The sequence below is a fragment of the Lepidothrix coronata genome, unplaced genomic scaffold (assembly GCF_001604755.1).
Source record: "Lepidothrix coronata isolate B3197 unplaced genomic scaffold, Lepidothrix_coronata-1.0 Scaffold99, whole genome shotgun sequence".
NCBI classification, from domain to species: domain Eukaryota; kingdom Metazoa; phylum Chordata; class Aves; order Passeriformes; family Pipridae; genus Lepidothrix; species Lepidothrix coronata.
In genome coordinates this window covers 3332803-3360301 of record NW_016690279.1, presented here as the reverse complement: position 1 = coordinate 3360301, position 27499 = coordinate 3332803, and the positions used below count along the sequence as shown (strand labels likewise).

The 27499-nt window shown below is 55.0% G+C and overlaps 1 protein-coding gene across 2 annotated transcripts in view; it reads right to left on the bottom strand.

Annotated features, from left to right (window-relative positions):
• Positions 1–591: 591 nt before the first annotated feature.
• The window catches only part of CDH22 (cadherin 22), a 68416-nt gene continuing 41508 nt past the window's right edge, over positions 592–27499 (bottom strand). Inside the window, exons 7-12 of one of the 2 annotated variants that reach the window (XM_017822828.1) lie at positions 26954–27207; positions 19782–19918; positions 12647–12768; positions 12255–12372; positions 4796–5047; positions 592–3436 (exon numbers count right to left, since the gene is read on the bottom strand). In XM_017822828.1, the coding sequence (XP_017678317.1) occupies positions 2898–3436; positions 4796–5047; positions 12255–12372; positions 12647–12768; positions 19782–19918; positions 26954–27207 (1422 nt within the window). In that variant the 3' untranslated portion in view covers positions 592–2897. The remainder of the gene's footprint in view (positions 3437–4795; positions 5048–12254; positions 12373–12646; positions 12769–19781; positions 19919–26953; positions 27208–27499) is intronic. The other variant, XM_017822829.1, reaches the window with a different exon arrangement.

The following is a 27499-nucleotide window of genomic DNA, read 5'->3' as shown; positions in this document are numbered from 1 at the left end:
GCCACCACTGAGCTCAGCCATGTTTCCTCTCCATGCCTGCTCCATCCCTCCATGGCCAGCAGCCACATGCCTCGGGGCCCAGGAATAGAGAAAGCCAAGGGCACATTTTTTCATCGTTTCCTTCAAATTCAGACAGAAAAAAATTACCCTTCTCTTGAAGAAGCTTTTTCTGATGAGCGTTTCAATGAAAAATGGGAAGAGGCCAGAGATGCAGCATCCTGCCAGTGGGAATGTGCTGCGGGCAGCAGGTGGATGGGCTGTGCTGGGCTTTGCCACAGCTTGTTCTGCCACAGGCAGCACCTGGCCCCTCTGGAAAGGTGCTGATGGGACCACATTGACAGTGCAATGTGAGGAAAGGAAACCAGACAAAATACGCACATAAGACTCGGGCTGGACGACAAGGAAATAATTTATTTCCAGGTCCCAGAAAGACCTTGAAAAAAATAACAAGGGTGAGGAAATCAACCTTCTAATTTCATCTGGGTAGAGAAACAAAAACCGAAGTGTGACTCCATCAGACATGGTGGCAGCTGCCGGCTCCCCCCGCGGGTGCGGGGCAGGGGGCACGGGCAGCGCGGCGCGGCCGGCTCGGCACCGCGCTCCTCCCCTATTTACACTGGGGTAGAAACTAAAACGCAAGCGTGCGTGCATGCGCCGGGCAGGGATGGGGGGAACCCGGTGGGAGGTTTGCTAAACACGGACCCTGTCAGACCCCATCTCCTAGGACAGAGCCCTGCTATTGCACAACACTTGGCTAGAGGAAGGGCCAGTGCCGGAGGGGCTCGGGCACGGATCTGCAGCCCAGAGGGAAAACACGAACACATTCCTGAGGAAAGAGAGGGCTTTCTCCATTCTCCTGCACGGGGAGGGGGGGCAGGGGGTGGTGCAGGGCATGACTTGCCCGAGGCAGCGCGGCCAGAGCTGGCCCTCCAGAGCCCCGCTGCCTCCCCAGCATCATCACAGTGAACCAGCAGCACGCCAGGCTGGGTGCCAGCCACGGCATCCACCGCCTCCTCGGGGGGACCAGGGAGGCCCTATGGAGAAAGGAGCTCCTGGTCCTGGTATGAGCCAAGCTGGGGCTCTGCACAGGTGGCCGTGGCAGCAGCGGGCAGGGCAGGCACTGTGACAAGGACAGGTCCTGTCCCTCTCCACTGTCAGGTCTCATGCTGCAGCCAAAGGACCAACACCAGCAGCCGGGAAGCAACACACGGTAAAAAAATGAACACACGTACATTTACAGTTAAACCTTCTCCAAGGAGAGAAAACACTGTGGTAAAACTAAAAGGACAAACCCAATGATAAGCCCAGGATGTGTCAGGCCTTGGGAGACCTTATCAGTTACCTATCAAGGATATAATTGATTTTTTTCCCAACATGAACAGATAAGGAGCTGCACTAGCCAGCACTGCCTGAGACGCCGTGTGAGGGCATCGCTCCACGTGCTGTTCAGTCCCCCCGGGGTAGTCGGCAGGCTGGGAAGGCACAGGGCACCCCGTGCTTTCCTCCAGCATCATCTACAGCCCAAGGAGCAATGGCACGTCCTGTTGGCATCTTCCTGACCTGCCTTCCAAACCCAGGAATTTCATACAAAGGCAGCCCCACTGTGGCAGCTCATGCTGGCTTCTTGCAGGGCACTGTGCTGGGGTGGCAACACCCCAGGGACCACAAGGTGTTACAGATTTGCTGCCCAGCCTGCAGCCAGCAGGCAGAGCAGCACAAGCAGGACCTGGCCTCATGTACACCTCCTGGGGATGGCTTTTCTGTCGCCCATGATGATGCTTTGCTGTCAGCTGGGTGTAAGCAGGAATTATTCCCCCCAGTCAGGGGCTGGGGTTATCTCGTACCCTGCAGCATGGTCCTCCATGGGATGCAGCTCTCCCCAGCTGCTGTGGGTCAGGTAGCACTGATGTCCTGCCTGCTGCCCTGTGCAGCTCATACCGTTTGGTGACAGCCAGTGCCTGACTGAGAGCTCCGTAAACCCTGAGTCCCACATGAGGGGCTGGCAGAGCCCACTGGGGGTGCTTCTCTGGGCCCCTCCGACGGTGCTCCCCAGCACTGTGACTGCCCCGCGGCTCAGGCCACAGCACCATGCCTTGGTCATGGGTGGGATGTCCCCATCTGTCACTGGGGCTTGTGGGGCACTCCAGGACCTTGCAGACAATGTCTGCTGTGCAGGGAGTGTTGGACAGCCCCTTCACATCACAAGCACCTCTGTGACCACAAGACAGGGGCGAAGAGATTGCAGTGCGGGGGTGAAGTGTGGTTTGAGGTGAGCGGCCGCTCTGTGCAGGATGTGATCCCTCCAATGCCATGCTGGCAGCTGGGGGCTGCTGAGAGGCCCACAGGGAACAGAGAGAAGGAAGACTCCAAAAAAGCGAGTGAACTTAAGGGGGGGAAATCTTAACAGAAGTTAAAAGCTTGTTTCCTTCTGAAAGGAAAGCTCTTAAAGAAAGCAAAGCTCTTCAAATACTCTGACTCAAGTGACAAAAACAATTTAGACAACAAAAGGCTCCCGGTTTGCTCTTCCTCTCCTGGATGGGGCTCACCGAACAGATCTATTTAAATGATAATTTGTGGGGGGAGAAATCGTCTCCAAACTCTCTTGAATTAGATTTTCTTTCTTAAGTTAATGCGTAGTGCTCTAATGAGGACTGGCATTGAGGAGATGAAGACACCACGGCCAGGCTCCTCCGGGCTCCCCAGCCCCTCCTCGGGGGTGCGGAGCCCACCCAAGCAGGAGGCAGCTGCAGAGGAGCAGTCCCCCAGTGCCCCCGGCTCTGCGGCGCAGCCCCTTTGTGGCAGCCGTGGAGTCTGGCCACGGTCCCCACGTGGCACCTCGCGGTGCGGGAGCCGCAGTCCAGGAGGCACCAGGAGCCTCGCAGGGGTTGGTGAGGCAGCTACGACTCCTCACTGTCCTCCTCGCCCCTGCGCCCCGCGTACAGCGCTGCCAGCTGCCGGAAACGGGGCCCCCAGCCCCTCAGGTACGAGAAGTCCTGCTCCGAACTGCTGGACCAGGTGTTGATGGAGCTCAGGGAGGGCACAGGGGAGTCCGAGCCCTCAAAGGCATAGGTCTGGAATGAGTCATAGGGCGGCACAGAGAGGTCCTCGTCCGCCTGCTCCACCTTCCTGCAGATATAGTCTCTGAACACAGAGAAGTCCAGGTCCGGGCTCTGCACCCACTGTGGGAGGGCATGGAGCTCAGAGGCAGGGTTTCTGCCCGGGCCCCCATCTCCTGGCCCCCCACCTCCATCGCCACCTTTGATCTCACTGAAGTCGTAGAGACTGCGCAGGGCTGACATGTCGTAGGCCTCCGTGTCCTGCTCGCCGCCCCCTTCATCGTTGTATTTGATGACATTGTCCCTCATGTCCTCGTCATCCTCAGAAGTCAGGTGGCTTTTGTGGTGTCGCTTCAGCGTGAGGATCAGAAGGACCAGCACTGGGAAAGGAAGAGATGGTCAGACGGGTGCAGGGTCTCGTGGAAGCTGTGCTCCCGCGGGGTGAGGACACCTCCTGCTCGGCAGCAGATGCAGTGGCAGAGCACCCCCTGGCACGGGGAGCCCCGCCGGAATGCCAGACGGTTCCGATCAGCCAGGCTCATCGAGCAGCAGCCGTGCTGTGAACTGGCTTGGAGAGAGGTTTGCCCGGGCTCCAGTGCAGACCGGGAGCTTCCTTTCCCATGCAGCGCGACCGCCGAGACAGGAGGGACAGATGGATAAACACATGGCTGGACAGACAAACGGATGGGTTCTGCAGAAGATGAGTAGGAAAAGGGGGTGCATGAATCACAGCAGCAGCCAAATGTTGGGTGGGTGAGCGTGGAGCAGATGGCAGAGAGCCTGAGCAGTGAGCCGCAGCTGTGTCCTGGATCATCATCCATTCAGCCCATCACCTTTAAAGCACCGATGTGCACTTTATTCGTTTGGGCAATTAGGCAGAAATTTGTTTGCGCTGCGTTGGAAAATGAAACCAGTGTAAAGTGCACCCTGTGGGAAAGGGTTTTCTGAATGGAGATGCAGCAAGAGACGGGGAGTGGAGCCATGCCAAGCAGAGGAGACCTCACCAAACAACACGCTGGCTCCTACAGGTGTCTGAACAGCCCCTGGAACCAGCCAGGAGCCAGTCCCAGGGCCTGAGGGCTTTCAGCAGCTGCATCCATCAACTGCCCTCTGCTAGACCTGAGGGCAGCACAACACCCCATGCTCAGAGCCCCTTCCCATGTGCACACAAGCCCATGCTCCCCCTGCACCTACACATCGTGCTGTGGTGGCCCAGCAAAGCTTGTGCCAGTGTGTCAGTGGCTGGCAGCAGCATTCCCGGGGCACAGGCCTGATCTGGGCAGTGCTCTGGTTTGCCTGCACCCCAGCTCCATGTCCTGCCCACGTGCTCACACACGCTCAAACTCTGACCCTTGGAGCACCCACACCCTGTCTGCTCTGAGACACCTGAGTGGGCACAGCAGGGCAGCTGGAGAGAGCTCTTGGCTCCTGCCCATCCAGGTGGGAATGGAAACAGCAGCTCTCCAGGCTCCGCTGGGCACACCTGCCTGGCACAGGGAGCCCTGCCCTGGCTGCCTCGTGGAGCCCAGCACACAGGAGCTGGGGCGAACACGGGAGCTTCCCTGCTGGTCCCCCACTGGCAGGGCTGAGATTCCTGCCTCCCATGCTGCAGCTACCAGGGAGCAGACAGATGCAGCCTGCTCCATGCCCACAGCACCAGCCTGCACGTGTTCATGTGATGCTGACGGAGGGGACCTGGGACAGGACAAGAGGGGCCCGGGGGACAGGCAGGAACTCACCAACCAGAATGAGGACACAGACCAGCAGCGCGATGAGGGCGCCGGGGCTCAGCGTGGCCGACACGACATAGGCTGTGCTGTTGCAGGACTGGATGGCCCCGTTGCTGTCGCAGCCACAGACACGGATGGTCAGAGTCCCCGTGCTGCTCAGGGCCGGGGGGCCGCTGTCCACCACCAGAATGGGGAGCAGGTACACGTCCTGCTCCTGGCGGTTGAAGCCCACTCTCTGTGTGTGCACCGCAGCCGTGTTGTCTGCAGGGAACAAGCAAACCCACAGTGAGGTCACCCCCATGTCACAGCCTGCAGGACCCTCCACGAGCTCCTCCATGCTCTGGATGAACAGCAGCTCTTTGTGCACCATCCCCAGCAGCCGCCCTGAGAGAGGCTGGGGCCTCTCCCTGCTCCATTGCAGGGACCCAGCTCATGGCTCCCCAGCACTGCAGCCTGAGTGACTGAAGGTGCCCAGCTCTGCTCCAGCACATGCCCCTTTTCTGGCACCTTGGGGCCAGCCAGGCGTTTCTCTGTCAGCACACCCAGGATTGAACCTCACACAGGAGCAGCAGCAGGTGAGTGTCTGAGCTGCACTGACAAACGAAGCAGGTAGGGCAGAGAGAGGGGAAAAACCTTCCAAAAGACCATCTGAGAGTGGGACAGAGTCAGAATCAGGATAAAAATCAGTTTCTGACATGGACACCGGAGCAGACAGGGTGTGCAGGTGGCACTGAGCCTGAAAGAGCAGACACAGCTTCCAAACCCAAGAGACGTATGTGAAGGGCTCTGCCAGAGGGCCAAACACCCCTATGATCCTCTGTAACTCCTGAAGGAGCAGGCAGAGCTCCTTCCAATCCTCCCAGCCAAGTCAGCCATCCTCCTCCCCATCTGCTCACACCCTGCTGCTTCAGGGGCTCAGCTGGCACTGCACAGCCCATTATGATCCCATTAACACGGCCACTTCACGGGACCCTCCAGGGCCCCGGTGTCAGCGACGAGCCCAAGAAGCAGCTGCTGCAGACTGGGAGCAGGGAGGGAGGGCAGGGACAGCGACTGACACTCGGATCCACTCCCTGCTCAGGGGTGCTGCCAGCAGCAACGCAGGCAGGGTGGGGCTGATCAGCAGGTGACAATTGCAGTCAGGTCTCAGAAGCCACTGCTGACTGTCTGCAGTCTTTATCTAACAAAACGCAGACTGGCCCACTCGCAGCAAGGTGCTGCTGTCTACAGACTGTCCTCATCAGACATGATTTGTGCTGGACCAGCCCCTTTCTCTATGAATCAGCTCTTCGATTGGAAAAGACATCTACTATAACTCTGGCCCTTGGGCTGCTGCCACCGCGGAAATTGCCGTATGGATTGGGTGCTGCATGAGAGCACACGGGGCACGGCAGGGACAGGAGGCGAGCCAGGAGAGGGGCATGCACTGAGTGCAGGGGGGGGAAGACCCACTGGCCAGCTGGGAAGCAAGTCCTGGAGGCACTGCAGGGCAGCCAGGGCACAGCAGAGTACAGAGCCCATCTCCTGCCCTGCAGGACACCGGTCACCGTGGCTGAGACTCCTGGAACAGGACATGGTACTGTCCACTGTGGAACTGGGCAGAGCTGGCAGGACGAGTAGGGGAGCACCAGCCTGGGCAGAGGTGCCTGGGGAGCATCAACTTCTGGGTGCAGGGACGCTGCTGAGAGCTGCCTATGGCCTACCAAGGATGAGCTAGGGGAAAAAAAATTATTGTTATGCTAATCATTTGCACAAAGGTAACGAGATCTTATTTGGTGCTGCTCCCCCTGCCTTGCTGCAGCATAGCAGGGAGATATTAATAATGTTAATGGCACCATCTCAGCAAGAGACCAGGACTAACTCCTAGCTAGCCCAGCTAAGGGTAAGCCTCGGACTCTTGGATCCAGTGGAGACAAAGTCACAGGACATATAGGGCAGACCAAAGTGCTGTGAGAGAGCAAGGCTCTGGCCACAGCCCAGGAGGGTCATCTTTGCTGGCACTGGCACATCAGTCAGGTCACCAGACCGGGGCTGGGGTCAGATTCTGGTTCAGAGGATCCCTGAGCACACAGCCCTGCACCTCCACTGCAGCTCAGCCCATCTCTAGCCCAGGTCTGAAGGAACACAGTGATTGGGAGCTCTCCCAGCTGCCCTTCAGCACTGTGTAAATGCAGGGGTAGCACCAGCTCCAAACCTCTCTGGAAATGCAGCCCGAGGCTGGCAACTCCCTTCTGTTTACAGCCAGCTCCAGCTCCTGTTAGGGACCTGCCATGCTGTATTTTTAGAAACAGTCTCTAGAAACCAGGGGAAAATACACGTGCAAGTGGCAGAGAGGCAGACACCAGCCTCAGCTCAACTGAGACGGCTCAGGCAGCGTGGCACCACCCAGCCCCCACCTCCAGGGATGGGAAGGAGAAATATTGCCACTGCCAAACCCACCAAGTCACAATAAAGCAGCCAGTACTTAAATCTACGAGCAGCATGACAGACAGCTCTGCTCTGAGAAACCTCGGCTCAGGAAGGGCCTGAGGGTTTGCTCTGTGATCCAAAACTTGGTGCAAGGGAGCAACAAAAATCCCAGCTACAAACACTATTTTAAACATCTTGAAACCACATTTTCTCTTCTGAACAGGGTGACACGAGCCCTTCCTACAGGAGGGAGATCTGCAGAAATTTCACATCTACACCTGTGACACTGCTCACCAAGGCTGGACAGCCAGAGCCCAGCCTGGCACAGACCAGCTGCCTTGGGCATGGAAATGGCTCAGCCATCCCCCCACTGCCCCCCAGCTGTGCCCAGGCTCTCCAGAACCACGGACAACTGTCTGCTCTGTTAAGTGTTTGCACTCCCATTACTTGCAAACTTCTGTGTTCCCCTCTGAGATACTCCAAAAAAAGCCGTGCTGCTGCCATGCAATCGCAGTCCCTTTGACCACAGAAGTGAAGAATATTTTGCCCAGGTCTGGGAAAATGTATCCTGGAAGATGAACCCAAAGCAACCTCCTACAAAACAATGTAATTTCTCTTGGTTGTTTCTTTACAGTCAGCTGACCCACAGCAGCTTCTTCAGGATGCGTCTTGGCGCAGATTGGTTTGCAACAGCACAGCCCGGGCAGGCCTGGCCCCGCAGCCCTCACGTCTCTTCCTCCTCAGCAGCTTCCTGCCAAGTCCATTTCTGGGGTGACAAGGCCGAGGAGCAGTGCTGCCCACACTGGAACGGGAGCAGACGTTAATCCACAGCTTCCCTGCACAGACAAGTCTGGGTCTCCACACTTGGTTTCCTGCCCAGTCCCCGCAAAGCTGCACCTTCTGCTGCGGTCACACCGCTCCAAAGGCTGTGCTGAGCGTCCTGTGATGCCCCAGCCAAACCATTTGCTATCACTGCCATCTTGTTGCACAAACTGACATTTTCTCTGCAGGTTTCCTCTGCCACCCTCTCCCCGATCACACAGTGACATTATCCCACGTCACATCACATCGCCTTGTGTGATGGGCAGGAGACAGCCCCTCTGTCCCCCTGAGGAACAAGTCACTGGACAAGGCAGGAAATGATGCGAGCTGAGTGAGCAGGGACCCATCAAGGCTGCCCTAAAGGAAAGTTTAGAAACACAATATACTCTGGTGGGAGCTTAACATCACTAGGAATAATAAAACAATTAAGTCTCTCAGATTCCCTCTCCAAATAGGCTCTTGGCAGCCTCAAAGACAGAACTAATAAATCCTTCTCATAACTCAATCTCAAGCAGTGCTAGGAGAGCAGGAGGGATTTTGATGTCCCTGCCCTCTCCTGCACTCACAGGGCCCTGTGAGCATCTGCCTTCCTCTTCTCCAGCAGCTGCCCTGCTGCACCAGTGCCCAGGCACACCAGCTCCAGGGAGGAGCCCCTGGCACCCGTCTAGGCCCACGGGCATGCTGCTGCCAGGGCTGTCCAAAGGGAACAGACCTCCTTCAGCCCCAGGTAGTGCAGCTGGTAGAAGAAACATCCTGTTTTTCCCTTTTGCCTCTTCCTTCTGCTGAGTTCTCTGGGTGCCAGGCCACAGCAACACTGCTGCTCCTTCCCCGTTTGCTCAGCCCCGTGGAGGTTTGATGCTCTTTTACACACGGACCCCACCCCCCCGGGTCAAATCAGCATCTGTGCTGCTTGTGTTGAGAGTGGCATCCCTGCGGGGCAGGAAGCAGATTCCTCTATCCTCAGGCAGTCCTCAAATCCCAACATTTTCCTTTTGATTGTTACAATTTTCAAATCTTCTATCACCCATTACATGCTCTTAATGAGACCTGCAGAGAGTTCAGACATCTGCTTGCCTAGCCCTTGAGCCCTGGAGTCAGTAGCTCCATGTGTCACTCCATATTACCTAGCACTCCTTCCAGGTTGCTGGGCTTGGATGCCTTCTACCATTCCTTCCAACACAATTAGCATTTCTTGGAGAACATGATTTCAGGTTTTAATTGCCTTTGATCCTTCTGTAATCAATTTTCTCAGACCAGAAAGACCCAGCAAAAGGCAAGTTAGGAGACAGAGGATAGCAAATGTCTTTGGAATGGCACCAGTTGGACCTGAGCATGGTCAGCTTCTCTAATTCCATCTCTTCCTTTAGTCATTCCATTTGCTGGGCATCTTCCTTCAGGATCGTGACTGTTGTTACCACAGGTGACATTTGTTCCTTGTCTGAAGAATCAGGAAGTCTGTGAGCAGTCCCTTGGGCAGAGCAAAAGCATGGAGAGAAAGATGCCAGTAGAGAGATACCCGCAGGACAATGGCACTGCTTCCAAAAGTCCAACTCCTGCAAACCAGCTGTAACTCAGCTACACAGTCACCTGCAGGGACACCCTTGGCTCTCATGCCTCCAACCCAGAGCACTGGAGACAGAGGAGCCCTGCGTGCTGCTGGGGCTGTGGGTGCGAACTGCAGGCACCTTGCAAGGGCCATTCCTGCTCTGTGCAGAGTTGGCAGCAGCAGAGCCTGGCCTGGCAGGGTTTGGGCAGGCAGTGCTGCTGGGGCTGTGCCTGGGCAGCACCAGGCTGGAGCACACCTGCCGTGTCACTGCAGCTGTACCCCTGCTTACGAGCAGGTACTCCACAAGCCCATCACCTGATGAATGGGCTGCCCCATTAATCGCCCTGGGCTTTCCCTAAAACCCTCACAGACCCCTCCACGCTGCCCCTGAGGAGCCTTGGAAGAGCCCTGGTGCTCCCAAGGTGGTGCTGAGGACAAGTCACCTCCTGAGGTGGCTTTCTGCTGCCATGAAGGAGCCAAGGGAAGTAGGTGCAAAGCAAAAAAAAAACAGATTTAAGCAAGAGCTTAGCGAATCCATCTGTGCTGACATCCATCAGTGTCACTCCTTGGCTGCAAAAGCAATATTTATAAATCACGTTTCAAAACTGGCTACAAATTTGTACAAAGAAACAGATGGGCTGGTGGTAGCAGTTTGTCACCACTGATATTTATATGGGGGAGTAGAGACAAGTGCAAGAGGGGTGAATGCACGAGAGGGAAGCAACGGAGGAACACAAGGGAGGATGCAGCAAGGGGACTTGTGAGAGGAGAGGCAAAGGCGAGTGTACCCAGGGCACTTGATGAATTGGAGGAGGGGGCAGAAATCAAAGAGAGGGAGGTGGCACCAAGACACATGCCTGCTAGAAATGAGGGGTGTCTCCATCTGCACAGGCAGCCACCTCCGCTTGCTGTGGAAGACAGCACTGCTCAGCACTCAGGAGGGTCTGCAAACACTCTGGGAATAACCCTGCAGCAACAACATTTGTTTTCCCAAGAGCAGGAGGCGGAGGTGATGCCAGCTTTTACTCATTTTATGCAGTGTTACACCACACGCAAAGCGTGAGGGATCGTTTAGCACAAAGAATTACCCCATGCCACGAGAACCTCATCCCACTCAAGAGAGCAGCAGCTCTGGGGGAAATGGTGGCACACAAGCCAATGTCCTGAATCTACTACAATGCCAGCTCTGGGGCTGGTGGACCCCAGAGGCCCAAACGAGGTGTGACCCCTACACAGGGCTGGGAAACCAAGCAGCCCCTGCTAAACCCCAGCCACCCCCGGCCACATGCCCTGCCAGATCAGCAGAACAGCAGTGGTGGCCCTGGGATGGCAAACTGGCCATGGTAGAGACCCTGGCCCAGAGCCAGGAGCATGGCCTTGGGCTCCTTGGAGCCCTGTGTCTGGGCAGGGATGGACACCCGGGTGCAGCTCAGTGCACTCAAGCACATTTTCATAAGGTCCTTCAGAGAAAGTGAGGGAAGTTAATCGCTGGGTGTGGGGCAAAATCTCGCTGAGGATTAAAGCCTTCTTACATGATAAGAAGCAAAGGTCTTGTAAACAGCTGCCCCCTGAGCACGGGGGGAGGGGCTCAGGTCAGGGACAGCTGAGCTTCTCAGGACACAAAACAACACCCAGCCCTTCTGCCATCACATCTGAAGTTTTTCCAGCTTGACTGTCCCTAATAACGGAACCGGACTGAGCAAGCACGATCTTACATCAGCAGAAGGCTCCTCTGATAAGCTTAGAACAAACTAAACCAGACTTTTGACAGATGAAGCTGCAAAAGCAGAGACAGAAAATGGTTTTAAAAGAAAACCCAATCAAAACCAAAGAAGAATTTCAATGTGATCTGCTAGCTTCCATCAGGGCTGGCCTCTGTGACAAGTGTGTGCACATCTGGCTGGAGAAGGTCCCAGTATCTGCAGGGGTCCCTGCTATACCTACTGCTGCAATCAGCACCTAAATGCACCCTAAACACAGTCAAAAATAGCCTGATAACTACTTTTCTGGATTGTTATTGTCCACACAAATGCCACTGAGTCCAGGGACACAGAGAACCCCAAAGGAATAGACATGCTTGGCTGCATGTCCCAAAGGACAGGATGAGCCCCAGGAAAAGCAGAGGAACTGCATCCTGGAGCCGTCACCTCACAGGGAATCAGGTTCTGCAGGCTGTATCCCAGAGGACCCACCATGGCCACGGGCTGGCTGTGGTATGACCACACTGCCTGTTTGTCAGGGAGATGGGGCTGCCCACCCACACGGCAGCCCCAGGATGACCCACGCTCCAGGATTTACCTTGTAGAGGGATAAATCATAATGCTCAAAACGTGAGTGTGTTCATCTATAAATCCACATCATCTCCTTGCCTGCGGGCAGGCTGGAGATTCCACATGAAGAAAGGGATCGAGAGCCCTGAAAACACCAAAGGCTTAACCCGACAGCACAAGAGGAGCTTTGGAGCTGCTTGCAGTAGGGAATAAAGCTGGCAGAGCCTCCTTGAAGAAATCCAAGCTGCTAGCTGACCAGTCCCACCATTTCATGTTGGCAAGAAGCCTTGTGGCATGCCCAAAGCACCTGGAGTTCCACCTGGCACAGACAGACCCTAAGCCCACGGCCCATCTGCCTCCTCACAGCGAGTGGTGCCACTCAGCCCAAGGGCTGATGGGCCAGGGGTGCAGCAGGACTTACCCTGGATGTCCAGCAAAGAAAAGTGGTGGTTGTTGGTGGCTTCAGGTGCCAGCGTGAAGTAGAAATGATGGCCGCTCTGAGGCTCATCCCGGTCCACAACGCTTATTGTCTGGATCAGCTGTGGGGAGAGGGCAGAGGTGAGCACCAGGGTGGCATCTGCAGCCTCTCCCAGGGCCCTGCACGCAGGGTCCAGCCAGTGGCATCACTGGCTGAGGCCACGGCACGGGATGAGCCATGAGATGGGCTCGGCTGTGGGACACGGACAGAGCAATTCCCAGTGTGACAGGGGCTGCATGGGAAGAGTCTCAGGCAGAAGGGGATGGACTGGCAGGCTGGCATTGGTCCAGAGCACTGCCTGCAGCATGAGACCGGGGTTGGGGGACACCCACTACCTGGCCTGGCTTGGCATCCTCACACACAGCAGCTTCATACGGAGTGGCGAGCTCAGGTGGATTGTCGTTGACATCCAGGATACGGATACGGAGAGAGGCCCTTGACACTTGTGAGTGATTATCTGAAACAGAAAGAGAAGCAGGGCTTCAGCACAAAGTGCTGACTGCTGTCAGTGAGCAACCCTCCCCATCCCAGTCTGGTGGCTGTGTGGCTGCAGCCAGCACCGGGGGACACACAGCACCGAGGGTCACACAGCACTGCATCTCTGCCTGTGGCACGGACCACCTCCAGGACAGCAGCACCTGCAGAGCATCACTCAGCCTCATTGCTCCCTGTAAAGAATCCCAACTGCTGGGCTGTGTGCCAAGGACTCACGAAACATCACCATCAGCCTGATCTACCCCTGAAAATGCTGAACAGCCTAGAGCAAGTCCTGGCCATAAGGGCCAGTCACCACTGGTGAGGATCTGTGCTGCAGCCAAACAGCACAGAGAAAGCACAAGAAGGTTAGGACATGAGAACATCATCCCCTGACCTGGATCCTAACCCACAGGCCCTGGGGGCTGGTGGCAACATCCAAGAGCGGAGTGAACAGAGCCAGCATGTGAAACAGCTGAGATCAACTGAGGGCACAGGGTGGTGGTGAGATCTGTCCCTCCACCTCCTCTACACCCAGGTGACCTGGTGGTGACTGTGCCCCGTTGAGGCACAGGGCTCCTGCCTCATGCTGAGGGACCCAAGTCTCTCATGCTGACACTGTTTTTTGTACTGTCATCAGCAGCTTCAACTTGAACCCAGCACCATCCACCAGCTGGCATGAGGGGGGTCACCCAGTAAGATTGAGGGCAGTCCCCCCAACCCCACACTTGCCAGCCCAGCCTCGCACAGGCAGTGGTCCTAGGGGCTCACAGCCCACTCCCCTCCTCCCTTGGGGTGCACAGAACCGCTGGCTGGGACAGGTTCAGTCCGCAGGTGGGACGGGGGCAGTGTTTCCACCTCCACTCACTGCAGCATCACTGCCCTGAGCACAACTTCCAAGGGACACCGAGACTGTGCCACAGGATTATAAATCACTCTGGAGGGACTGATGTTTGCTGAAGCATCTCATACATGCCCAGAAATGAGAACTCCCTCACTCCACCTCCTTTGTTTTACCCAGAGGTTGCACCTGTGACAGAACTAATGCCTCTCTCCACGCTTGGGCAGGAGTTCTGCTGCCTGTTTGTCTATAACATTATTACTGGCCCCTGCAGATCAGGTGGGGGAGGACCCAGAGGAGAAGAGATTTAGCACTGCTCCATAATTAGCTGGGAATCTAAGCCCCCTCCCCAGAGCTGCCTTCACCCCGTTCTCATGTTATCACTCCCTCTCACCCAGACCAGCTGCTCTGGTAACTAGATGGTTGTTTTTGGGGGAGGGAGGCAGAAGTCGTGACTAAAAGCCTGGAACTATGTGTTATTTTAAAAGGCATGTTGGTGCAGTGAAATAAACTGCAGTTGCTTTCAGAGAGAGAGAAAGGGGGAGGCAGCAGGGCGAGAAGGGAGCCTGGGGAGGCGGAGGGGTGCACGCCTGATGCCCACAAATGAGCAGGAGGAAAAAGGGTCCAATTCCTGCAAGAAGGAGAACGACAGCATCTCATCACCCCCTCCTCAGCCCACAGGAAGATGGATAACCATCCCTGCTGCTCAGCTCTGGAGCAAGCTGGCACTGCCGACACAGGAGGAAAGGCAGAAAGAGAAGGGAGGAAGAAGAGCCTGAAGGGAGGAAGAGCCCAAAACCCCACCTCTTCCCCTTCCTAACTGTAACCCAGAGGAGTGGGGTTCCTCCCTCAGTGCCCCACAACATCTGAGCTGGCTGGGAGCAGGAGCCAATCCCAGTGCTGCCGAACACTCCTCAGAACCTGTTGGGTGCCATGGAGGCTCTGCAGGGCCAGCTCTGGGCACCCAGGTGAACCTGAGCATGGCAGCTTCACTTCGAGACCACCTCCTAGAGCCCCTCAGGAGGGATGTGATCAGCATGTTTAGAGCCAAGCAGAACCACAGGTCCGTGCTCTTCCACAGCTCCAGCTGCAGCTGCCGGGAGCGCTTTGCGCCGCGCACGCGAGCGGAGTCACCCACAGGATCTGCACAGAGCTGAGCACCCGCACTGAGCCCCGCCTGACGTCCCCTGGGCACAGCACAGTGACCTTTCTTAATGCACCCTGTCATACCAAAGCTCTCCTTTTGGCCCTTCCAAAACTGCTGAAGCCTGAGGCTCATGCTCACTCCTGGGTCAGTGACAGGGTTAAAATTTGACGTGTCCAGAAACATCAAGGTTAGAAACGCAACTACTGCACCCTTGTCTACCTTTCCAGCGAGGCCCACATCAGCTTCTTTTTTTTTTTGGCTGTACAGTGTATATTTGAAGGTTCCCCAAATGCTTTATCAATCTCCCTCTTCCTCTGAGCCACTACCTGGAGTCATGGGTGGGAGATATGAAAAATGGTTGGATGTACTTGATAAAAGTTATCTTCAAAACATCTGAAATATGTTTTCTGTAACTGCGTGGCACAAACTGAATTTATGACAGCAAGAAGTGCGATTAGGATTGTTGGAGTACATCTGTGATGAAAGGCACAAAGCACTTGACTAATGCAGGCTTCAAGCCTGCAAGGGCAGAAACTCTGACCTGTGCTTTCTCTACCTGTGTGCACGCACCCAACACACGCTCCAGAACACAAGCAAAGGCTCAGCAAGCAGGTTCTAGTGACAGGAAGAGCAGCAGAGGGGGTGGATGAAGCTATTTGGGTGGGTGGCACAGGAACCTGCCCTCGCAGGGCTCTGCCAAGCAGCACCTGGCCCAGGGCCGGGGCGAGGGTGGCACGTGCAGGCTGAGGGCAACTGGAAAGCAAAAAAGACACCTCCCATTGCAGCATCTCTCCTCGGTATTCCAGCTCAGCTGACTGACATGCAAATTAGTTTAATTATTTCTTCTTCTAAAATAAATTATATTTTGCAGTGGCTGCAATATGTTGTGTCAGGCAAAATTACATTCAATATTTTTAAACTAATTGATGTCAGCCTTGAGAAAACCTGATTGACAGCAGCGAGGAAACTAGGCTGCTACCTAAACGCTTTCCTAAATTAAAATTAAACATGCCGTTTTTCTGCATTTCCTTCAGGAGTTGGAATGCTATTAATCTGAAAAGACTGAGGAAAGAGACACGGAAAATACACAGAACAAGAGGGAGATGCTGGAAGCACAGCCGTGCAGCACGGGAGATCCAGGCTGGTGACTGGCAGCTGCCTTTGCCAACATGGGAAGAATTATTTCAGAGCCACTGGAGCTGCTGCGGGTGGGGGACGGAATCCTGCCCAGCGCTTCCATGCTGCTGCATCTGCACTTGCTTCAACACAATTACCAGCATGGTTCAGGGCATGCACTGAGTGCCAGCTGGACCCCCCATGCCCAGGTGCCACATGGCAAAACAGGCAGCACTTGGACAGGACAGGCAGTGCTGGGACAGGACAGGCAGTGTCAGGATGCTGGAGCAGGAGATGGTCACAGCCCTGCTGCACAGCAACACTCTGGCTCAACACTCAAATGCTTCAGCCACATCCCAAAGTATTTTTCTCAATGTAAATAATCATGGAAGTAATCTAAACAGGACGATATTCTCATCTTGAATGTTCAGACACAAAATGCCAACTTGCCCTCCCCCGAGCTGTGGATGACTGAGTGCCAACAGGACCAACACTGGGCAGTTCTGGGCAACTGCACACCAAGGCTGGAGCTCTGCAGCAGCAGTTCACAGGGATGGGAGGGGACCGGGGATACTCAGCCACCCCTGTCATGGCAGGAAAGGAGGAACCAGCGGTTACTGTGCTGGGTTGCAGCAGCTATTACCCCTCCAAACCTGGACACAAACTCACAATAAAGCGCTTTGCATTTTTACCCCCAAACCTTTCCTGTGGAGCTCCAAATCCAGCCATTGCCGAGGCACACGTGCCATTTGCCCTCCTGCCTGCACAGAGCCATGCAGAGTCTCACACACCAAGGGGTGCTCGGCAGCTTCTCTGGGTCTGAGGAGAGCCCAGGGCACAGCAGCACCTGGGGCAGCCCAGCTCACAGACACTGCTGGGCACAGCGCACGACCTGCTCTTCTGTGTCAACACCAAGCTGGTACAACACTGAATTCAAAATTTTTATAATAGTAAGGAAGTCAGGAGAGGCAGGAGTGGAATTTATTCCTCGCTACCTCAGCGAATTGGGAAAACAAAACGCAGAGCAGAAGACTGGGATGGGCCACTCTGCTCTCCAGCCCCGACGCCACGGCTGTGGAGCACAGGGTGGGTTTGTAGCTCTCGGTGCAGGTCCTACCTGCAAAGCAGAGCACTGGTGGCAAGGACAGAGCAGGGGCATGCCAGGGGTATGGCTCCTCTGACAGGAGGCTACATCAGAGGCTGGAGCTGAGAATGTGGCTCCCTGCTGAGGGGATACAAAGTGGAAGCAGCAGTTAAGCCAAGTAACACATAAATGGCTCTCACCTCTCCTGAGTCTTGCCCAAACTCAGCAGCATGAGAGTCATTAAATCGCATCCAAACACAATGCTCTGATTAAAGCCAGTCTCCAGCAGGAAGATTTATCATCTCAATTACCAGCAGTGGACACAGCAGTCAAGGCCTCATCATTTTACATGAGCAAAGAGGAAAACAGGAAGAGAATCACTAATATTAGCCCAAGGAAGGTAAACAGCTTGCGAGCAAGATGAAGATTTATCTGTGGAAGTGCTTGGCCTGGTCCCAGGCCAGATTAGCTGAACAGCCCCCATGTTTCCTGCCAGCTGCCACACTGTGAGGCCAAACACTCCAGTGGTCCCTGGCTGGCCAAGGCAGCTCATGCTGGGGGTGCCTGGTTGGGGGGGCAGAGCTGCCTCCACTCCTCCTGCAGCAGCAGCAGCCCAGCCAGCTCATGGGCACAGCCAGGCACCTTCTGCAGCTTTTCTTACTGCTCTCAGAGGCAAATGCACTCTGTGATATCTGCAGGTGGGACACATGCCCCTGGACACAGTCTCTGCTGCAGGACAGGACTGTCCAGGGTCGGGGCACAGCTCCTGCATGGAGCTGCTCGACCCTCACGGGCTCCCTGTGGGAACAAGGGCTGCCAGAGGGCTGTCTGTCCTTCAGCCACCAGCAGTCAAACCCTGTTCAGGACAGACCTGCCAGGAGACTGGGAGGGCAGCTCGAGGCGGCCACGGGGATGCAACATCTTGTGCCTGGCACTGAGGGAATCAGGTGGGCATGGGTTCCCCCCATCCCCGAGTCTGGGCAGCAGGATGCCCAGTTGGCTCGTTCCATTCCTCCTGCCAAGTTTACATCTCACTGAGGAAGGGGAATATTTTATCACTTGCCTCTGCTGTACCTGGTAAGGTCCAGCCTGGTGCAGCAGCCCCTGCATGCCCATGGTGAGCACCCCTGGCCCCCGACACCTGTGTGCCAGGAACTGCACTGCTGGTTGTGCTGCTGCCAGTGTGGTGGCTCCCAGCCACCCTGCACTCCACGTTCCCACTGCTGCAGCTGACCCCACTTCACCAGGCACAGCCTGACAGCTGCTGCACAGCCCCCTCCGAAACCCCTCCATCACTCAGAAGGCTGTACCTTTACAACTGCCCTTTCCGCCAGAGGATTCAGACATAAATTGTACTTTAAATTCAATATCAGTCATTAATATTTCATGATTACAAAACGTTAAGGATAATGTCACTGGGAGGGATGTCTGGGCAGTTAAAACGGATGAGTCAGAGCTCACCACGGGAGAAGTCAGAGCACTGAAGAGTCTCCCTGGTTTTTGAAGCAATCCAGCCTGACAGGCTTCTCTGCCAGAGGGGAGCCACAGCATTTACTGACTTGTTCTGAAATCCTAGCCACTGCGTGTAAATATTGTCCTTCTGATTCTTGTCACCTCACGTTTCCTCTGGATGCTGAGTTGTGCTGCAATGCCACCCTCCCCTCTTCCCAGCAGAGCCTCCCCATGGAGCCCCCAGGACAGGCCATGGCTCAGCAGTGGGCTGCCCTCCCTCTGACATGGCCAGGCAGTGCCAACACACCCGCCCATCTCCAGGCCAGCCAGGGCTCCCGACAGTGCCAGTGCCACAGCCAGAGAGGGCAGGGTGACCCCGGTCAGCTGGCACAGAGTGTCAGCACAGAGGGGCTGTGACACGAGGCAGAGGCAGGGACATCCCCCCGGGCAGCAGGGGTCTGACCAGGGCCACTGACCCTCCTCTCCCTGGGCCATGGGGCTTGTGCCATTGCCTGGCTGGGGTGGGTGGCAAGATCTGACCGCTGGGACCCAAGTCAGGCCCTGATTCAGCTCCTTGAACGTGAACAGCACCTTCAATGCTCAAGAACAAGCAAAGAACCAAGAATCAGAACTCCTGAGGATCTCCTAGAGTGAAGCCTAGGTTCCTACCCACAGACAGACTGGCCTTGGCACACATCAGCAGGCATCAGGAGGTGCTCTGCAGCCACAGAGGCTCCCTGGTACCCACTGTGGGGTGGAAGGCAGAGCACAGCAGGGCCCAGCATGCCCTGGTGACTTGCATATCCAAAATATGGAAAATTTGGAAGAACATGGCAATGCCTTTCTGTTTCCCAGCATGATGCCTGGGACACTCTGCCCCCACAGTTCCCCTCCCACTGCTGCAGTGCTGGGACCATCCCACACAGCATGAGCTCCAGCAGAAGCAAGTGCTGACAGCCACTCAGTGCCACAGGGCTCCAGCTGATGGGACATCCACAGGCAGCACATGACTGATTTTGGGGGATGCAGGTGATGTGAACATCCCCCCCGGGGAGCCCCCAGTGCCACTCAGCAGGTGTGACTGCGGGGAACGAGCTGCACAGGGATGACTGGCAGAGATGGCGCATAGATAACACAAATTTGATTAGTGTTCATCAAATATACTATTCGACCATGCTCCCTTATTAATGCTCGAGTCTGGAAGAGTATTTTTAGGTTGTCTAGGGAGATGTCAGACTCAGTGCTGCTGCATTTATGTTTTTTACTTCAGTGTTGATTAACACTCGCGTCTTGGCCACCCCTGCACTGACAGCACCCAGTGCTTCTCCCTCTCCACACAGCACTCCTCCATCTCACCTGCTTCCATCGCCAGGACAGTGATGTTGTGCCACCCTGCTGTCTCCCGGTCCAGGACCTTTCCTGTCACAATGGCACCTGTTTTGGCATCGATGTCAAAGATCCTCTCGGAGTCCGTGCTGCGGTCGATGGCGTACCTGTGACCAGGCAAAAGGGGAAATGGTGAGCAGCTGGATGTGCCAAGCCCACCCTTGCCATCAGCCCCAGAAGTACTGGAATATACTGTTTCACCGCTCTAATCATCCTGTGCTGCAGGATGGGACAGGAAGGGCACGTTTCTGCCAGGTTGGAAGCCCAGAGCTCTCAAGTCAAATGAAAATGTGGCTTTCAGTGCATGAAGTGGAACTATGCACAGACTGTGGACAAGGGGAAAAACCTGCTCTGATGGGAACCTTATGCTCTGGATAGACAGAGTGATACAGAAATTGTGGGCTATAACTTCACTCGTGACTCTGGGAAGCTTCAGAGCTGTAGGTTCAGGAAAAGCACAAACCCAAACTGAAGCTGAGCATGTGCACCTCACCTGCTACCCTCTCTGCTGATCCTGCCACCACATCCACCCAAGTGAGAGACCTGGAGTGCAGCACAACAGCACACATGAGCCAGACCCGTGGACACCCTGAAATGCAGTTACAGCAGGCACAAAGGATGAGGTCTCCTCTGCACCCACACTGAACCTGAGCAACTGGTGCAGCAATCCTGGCAGCAGAGAGGTGGGCAGCAGCCAGCACCCCCCTATCAACACAGCACATCATGCCAGCAGCCCCGAGATTTGCCCTATTCTGAGCTTCCCACTCCCACAAGGAACAGGCTGAAGAGCTCCTCCAGCTCTGTCCCCAGCTGCTCAGCAGAGACTTCTCACAGGCAGCTCTAACTCTTCTCCTTCAGCTGCTCCAGTGCTGCCTCAAACAGCCCCGTCCCTGAGGGGTGGAGCCCACATGCTCCCTGTGCCACCTCCGGAGAACATGATTCCCACTCTCCTCGAGGGCAACCCCACAGCTCACAAGGAGTCACACACCAGGTTTAGTCCCATGCCTTCACCACGACACCACAAGCCCACACCTGTCCCAGTGGCATGTCCTGCATTTGCAACCATTACACACAGAATTAAGCAAACCAACATTAAATCAGGGCACAGTGAGATGTGAGTTCCTGGGGGAAGGGGCTGGAAGGGAAGTCCGATCCAGCTGAGGCCCTTGAGCACAGCCATAGCACAAATAACACACACCACCACTGCAATCAGAATTAGAAATCCAGAAGGCCTGCAAATCACAAACAATACAGCATAATGTTATTGTGTACAGCATCTTTCACACACACTGAATCCCAGAGTGCTTCACAGAATTAAATAATACAAGACAGCAAAGAGTACAAAGGATAAATTACCAAAAGGAGGGCTGTGAATAAATTAAAGCCTTCAGTCACATGTTCAACCACAGAAGGAAGATAAATGTAGGGACAAAGCAAACTGGAAAGCTGATGAGGTAGGACAGTACTGAGAAGCCCCATTGGACAGGAGCTGAGCAGGACAGGCTCCAGGCCAGCAGCAGGTTGAGGATGGGGGAAGTGGTCTGCATGCTGCAGGGCAGCTTTCCCAAGGGCTTGTGTGTGGCAGCCAGAGTCCAGCTGTGGTCTGTGGGTCCATCATCTACATGGCTCACAGCCGAGGAACACCAGCTCACCTTCTGCAGGCAAGGATGAACATTGATGGCCCTCTGCTCTTCTGCCCCAAGCCCTGGGAGGGGACCAGCTGCAGTGGGAGAGCTTCCTACAGAGCCCCTGTCCATCCACACAGCTCCATCTCTGATGGAGGCACACACAAAGGCATTCCTATGCTGTTTAATGTGTTATACAGTTCCATGTTACATTCCCTAGCCTTCTCCCTTTCAGACAGATGGGGGAATGAGAGAGAAAATACAACAGCACTTGCTTGTAGCTAAAGAAAGACATTCAGAAGTCACTATCTAAATTGCATTTGCACACAGCCACATTCTAGCACATTCTGCACCCACGTGGCCTCCTCCCCCCTAGCATTCAGAGGAGATGGACATCTGTCACACAAAGCCAGGTACAAGCTCAGGCATCTCCAAACTACCTGCCAGGGACTGCCTGTGTCTTCTGCCCCAACTCTCAGCTGGAAGCAGAGCCTCTACAGGCACACAGCCAGTTCCAGAAGGGACAGTGACACTGTCTTGGCACGTACCACAGCCTCTCATCCACTCTGCTTGCTCACTGCAAAGGGAAAGAAGAGGTCTGGCTGCTCTGAATTGTACATCAGTTCAATGTTCTGCTGGAAAGAGGAACAGAAATTGGGATCACAACACCCAATACCTTTCCAATAGCATAACTGATGTATTTACATAACCGCTTTCATTGTTCTCCCACATCACCCGACCTCAAACATGTCCTGCCTTCCATTCCACTTTTTCATACTCTTAAGTTCAAGATGGTACTTCACCCTCCCCACGTCTTCCCTGCTTCTTGAGTAAGCACATGCCTGTTTTGATCACTCTTGTGTCATTGCTGCATAAACAGAGATGTCTGTAAAAAATATCTACACAGAAAAACCCAGTTAGCAATGGGAGACACTTTAAAACCCAGTTAGTGATGGGAGACACCCCGAGCCCAGACACGTCTGACAGGTCTGCCCGCCTGGCTGGAGGGCAGGAGGATGGCAGGGAGCACTCCATGTCATGCCACCAAGAACCTGTTCTTATGCTTCTCATTGCTTTGCTGTTGAGGTTGTCTTCTGTCGCTTCTGAATTGTCTGCTGAGGCCAGACTGCCTGTACCCCATGGCCAGGGAAAAACAAACCAGAAATCTGATCCCTTTGTCACCACTGCTGCAAAGAATGGCCACCTCCTCAGCAATGAACCGGGGAAGGAGATGGAGCTCAATGTGCTGCCTTGGCCACAGCAGCAGGGCTGAGCCTGCTGCCACGCTCTGTGTCTGTGGAGGTGGGTCTGCAGCTCTCTGCGGGTCCCAGTGCCAGGGAGGTTCTGGAGCACTAGGCTGGTGTGGGAGCTGGGGACTGGTGGGGCCACAGGGATGTCCATCCTCCCCCCAAAGCCATAGCCATAACCCTCTCAGAGCTGCAGATCACACAACAGACCTCACCTTCTAACAGCTTATGGCTCATCCCGCTGCACTCATTCCCATCATTTTGTGCAATACGACCTTCACCAACCAGCCTCTCCACCTCTGCTCCTCCAGCTTCATATTCACCGGTCCCACCTGGGAAGAGGCAGCATTTAATCCCTTATCCTTCAGGTACTCAGAGACAGGACCTGTGCCCATCCTTCCTGCAGCTGGTGCTCCATATCTGGAACCGCAGTCCTCAGCTCTGATTGGGATGCAGACCTTGTACTCCATTTCCCTCTCTTCCTGCTGGCACTGCCTGTTGGTTTGGATGTTACAAGTGACTGTTTAATTTCGACAGCTTTCTTGGTGCTCATCTTTCTCATGAATGCATTTCTCAAGCAGTTTGTTTCACTTCTCCCCCGAACGCACCAAGGAGCACATTTTAAGCCATGTGTTTTGTTAATAGGGAGCTTTTCAAACACTGTGTGAAAAGCTTTTTGTTGTGTTTGTTTTTTCCTCCTCTGCCTTTTGTGTTGAAGCAGGTTGTAGTTCTTGCTGTGCTCTTGCAGTCTATAAAATGCCCATGTCCAACACGTGTCTCCGGATTTGGCGAACGCCAAACAAGAATATCTCTGAGAACCTTAAATCCCAAGCAACATCTTCCCGGTGCTGATAAAGCCTGGAACATACACAATCAGAGCACAGGCTCCCGCTGCAGAGAGAGAAACAAAAGGCTCCCATACAAACAGCCTCACATACACAGACAGTCTATCACTGTATTACTTCATACAATGGCTCAGCTGAGAAAAACTGCACTACGCCCGGAAAATACACAGCTAAAGCCAAAAAGCCAACTGGAAACTAAATTTGTTCTGAAAAGGAACAGTTCCAGCTTTTGATAGGCAAAAAAAAAAACAAGGATAGAATAAAATAAAAGGAACTGGACCTCTAGAAGGGCATTTCCCACACTGATACCACAGCGAGTTTTGTGCCTCGCAAAGGTTCATACAACCCCTTGGCTGTGCTGAGCTCAGCATGGCTCCCTTTGGTGTCACTGGGAGGGTGGCCTTCTCTGAGATATGGGGAGAGCTCCTTGGGTGCCCCAGCTTTCCTCCTGCCCAAGGCAAGGAGGTACCAGGGGCTCTGCAGCCATGTGCAGCTGGAGTGGGGCAGCAGGCAGAGCCCCAGGGATGTCCCCCAAGAACAGGGGAGCTGGACACCCCTTCAGCCCTCACATCTTTGTAACAGGTCATTGCCACCCAGCCTGGCTTGTGGGATGGGATTTGTTCTCAAACCAAGTGACCACATTCTGTGGGACCTGTGGATCATCAGGAGGGCAGGGGAGCCACCAGGCTGGAATGTGCCTCTGGCAGCTGCTTTGGGCAGCACAGTAGGCATCACACAGCCTTGTTCCTGCAGGCCTGAGGCTGGAAACAAAGAGCCAAGGGCACCTCCCTTCCCATTTGGCTAAAAATACCTCCCAAACCTCGTTACTGGCAGCCTGGTGTCAGCAGGACCTGGAAACCCTGACAGAGCTGATTTCTGCTCTGCTGTCTCTGGCAATCCTTGTTCTTTCCTGCCTCAAGGGGAGAGTGCATCTCGATATGACAGGAGGTTGTGGCTCTCCGCTATTTACAGGCAGAGCCAACACACAGACCAGAGTCCAGGAGAGCAGCCACTGCAGGAGCACAGTCGTGCCTCTGCTCCCACCTCCGGCAGACGAGGAGCAGGAAGTTAAAGGGATCCGCTGAACTGCAGCAACTTCAAAGGGTTCATTCCAACTTCAAGGAGCCGAGGATCAAATGCTGGTCATGCTGTCAGGACCAGTTGCTCTCTAATGTATCAGAGGTGAAGTACAAGTGCTGGCTTTTGGTGACTGTACTCCGGAGCAGCACACTTGAAACGCGAGGTGACTTCCTGCCATCTCCTGCTGACGGGTTAGTGTCACATCCTGGTGCTGCAGGGTGCTGGCATTAATGTTTGTGCACCACTTTGAAGCTGTGAGCAGCTGCCTACGCAGCAAAGTATTTTATTAAATTGCCTGGATAGCCAGAGGACAGGAAAGCAGGAGACATTCAACTGCACCTTCCTCCTGCATTGGTGCTGCATCAGCACGACCAATATCAACCTGCTTCTCCACTTGGCCTGTGTTAAGATGGCTGGGAAGGCTCACCCAGCTGCACTGCCACTGCTCCTGACAGCAGGGAGTGAAGGGATGGACAGATAGAGACCAAGTGTCCCAGGGGAGCATGGGGGACACAGGATGAGCTACCTGCCTGGGGATAGCTGGAGGGAGGACATGTATTTGAATGCATCAAGCCTGACGAGGGAAAACACATGGCAATTCCCAAGCTGCAGCAGATGCCTGGGAGTCCTGTTGGCTGGGTTTTTGTGCCTGAGCACGAGGCATTGCCTAGTCTGGCACTGAGCTCACTGTAGGAGAGACTCCCATAGCAAAGTTTGGGCTCTAACCATCTTGCTCCTGCGCAGTACTTGAATCTGCTTCTCTCTGATTCAAGTCCCCATAGCCTTCTGCACAGCAGTAGAGAGCCTCCCTCCCCTGCTTTCTTTTGGTCTGTCTGCAAACAATGCGGCAAGCTCCACAGGGAAACAGAATGGAGAACAAGAAAAAACAAGAATAAGAGTAGTTCTATCCCCAAGGCCCCTTTCCTACAATTACAGGTCAGAAAATGAAATCTATGTTCTGTAGCAGTGCTAGAAACAGTCAAGTGAAAAAGCATATGCACACACGTGCACACACACAGATGTGGGGACAGACCACGTTCCTGAAGGGTGTGAGCTGACAGCCACATGCTCAGAGGCCAGAAAGAAGTCAGACACGTGGCCTGACTGGAGAGTCACACAAGGTGAGCAGAGGTATGTCGAGAACACATCCAATAGTCAGCACCCAGTAGTGCAAGTGGTGCAGCACTCGCATACACAGTTCCTGGCACGCCATGGCTGATTTCATCCTCATTCACCCCAAAGTCAACTTTCAGCATCCAGTTTTGTGACACAGTACTCTCTGCTAGCTGCCAGGCATATGTGGATGGCAGCTTTCCACGTGCAAATTCTTTTCTGAGCTTTCTAACCCTCTCAGTCTTCGTTTCCATGAAGATCAGGAGATCCTCCCTCACCCCACTGTGAAACGGTGCATTTGCCCACAGTTGCCCTGAGCAGGCACCCAGGAGCATCATCAAGCAACTAGCGCTGTAACTGAGCCCTCCCCGGCCTGTCCCCCTCCACCTCACATCCCTGTCCCTCCCAGTCTGTCCCTGCAGAGCTCTCAGTGCAAAGCCACTGCTGCTCCCTGGAAGTGAGAGGCTCCACGGGCGCCTGCAGCCCCACCGGCACCTGGCACCAGAACACACATTTCAAGGAAATTTTCCACACGTTGAGGATGTTTTCTGAACACCAGATTTCCAACCCAAATGCTCGTGACTCAGGCCAGTTGGCAGAGCCAGAAGGCTGCTTTGTGCCTTAGGTAATAACAATTTAACAAGGTAACAATCTCTTTAGCCACAAATTAAATGGAAATGGGAAATGTCCTGTGCAGATAAGCTGCTGCCTGGATTATGTCCCCTGCCCAAATATAAACTCCTCTGATCTTTGATCCTATGCACACATGCACGCACACACAGCCAGGCTGTGGCTCTGCACCTCGCAAGCCTCACCTCATTTATCATCCTTCACCACTGTCCTCCTGCCACTCCTATAGCCTGGCCTGTGTCAGGCACCACTGCAGACACCTTGCTGTCAGCAGCAAGGACATGCAAGCATCACCCAAGCCACCTTCCCTGACACTCCCTTGCACTCACAAACCCATCACCCGTCAGTGATGTACCTGTCACCTGGGAGACGGCTGCGCTGGCTTGTGCACAGGCTGCCACTCACCTGCCACCTGCCTGTCCCACAGGACACTCTCACACACTTGGCCACACGTGCAGCACTTGCCACCTTTACCTGCACTGTCCCACCTCCTCCATCCCAGCCACGGCCACAGGCCCCCCCCCGGCCACGCGTGTCCCTCGCAGGTGACCCCACGCCCAGGGCAGGGAGGGGGATGACGCGAGGTTCGGATGATGCGTTACCGGACAGGGTGGTTCGCTGTGTCCGGGTCGAGGGCAGTGACCACCCCCACGACAGAGCCAACTCGTGCGTCCTCCTGCACCTCCATCAGGTTGGAGGGGGGCCGGAACTCGGGGGGCTCATCGACGTCCAACACTGAGACCCTCACGATGGTCTGGTCCCGAAAGGTGCCCAGGTCCACGAACCGCGGGTCCACGAACTTGTTGAGGGCCTCCACCACAACAGTGTGCACTTTTTTTGACTCGTAGTCAAGAGGCTGGCACAAGGGAAGAGGGTAAGCCACAGCCAGCTCAAGGAGCCCCTCTGCTGCCCCTTCCTTCACCAGAGACATCAGGGCAGCACTAGAGCCCCTAAAGCCACCCGCTCCCAGGCAGTGTCTCTGCAGGAGCCTGGGGGCTTCTGCTTCGCCCTCCTGCCAGCACCACCCACACTGAGGGGGCAGAAGGGAGGGGAAGCCCCCAGCCCACTCCCCCAGAGCCCCCAACAGGGTGCCCAGGCTGTGGGCAGCCGGGATTCACTGGGAAGACAGCAGAGCATGCACTGCACAT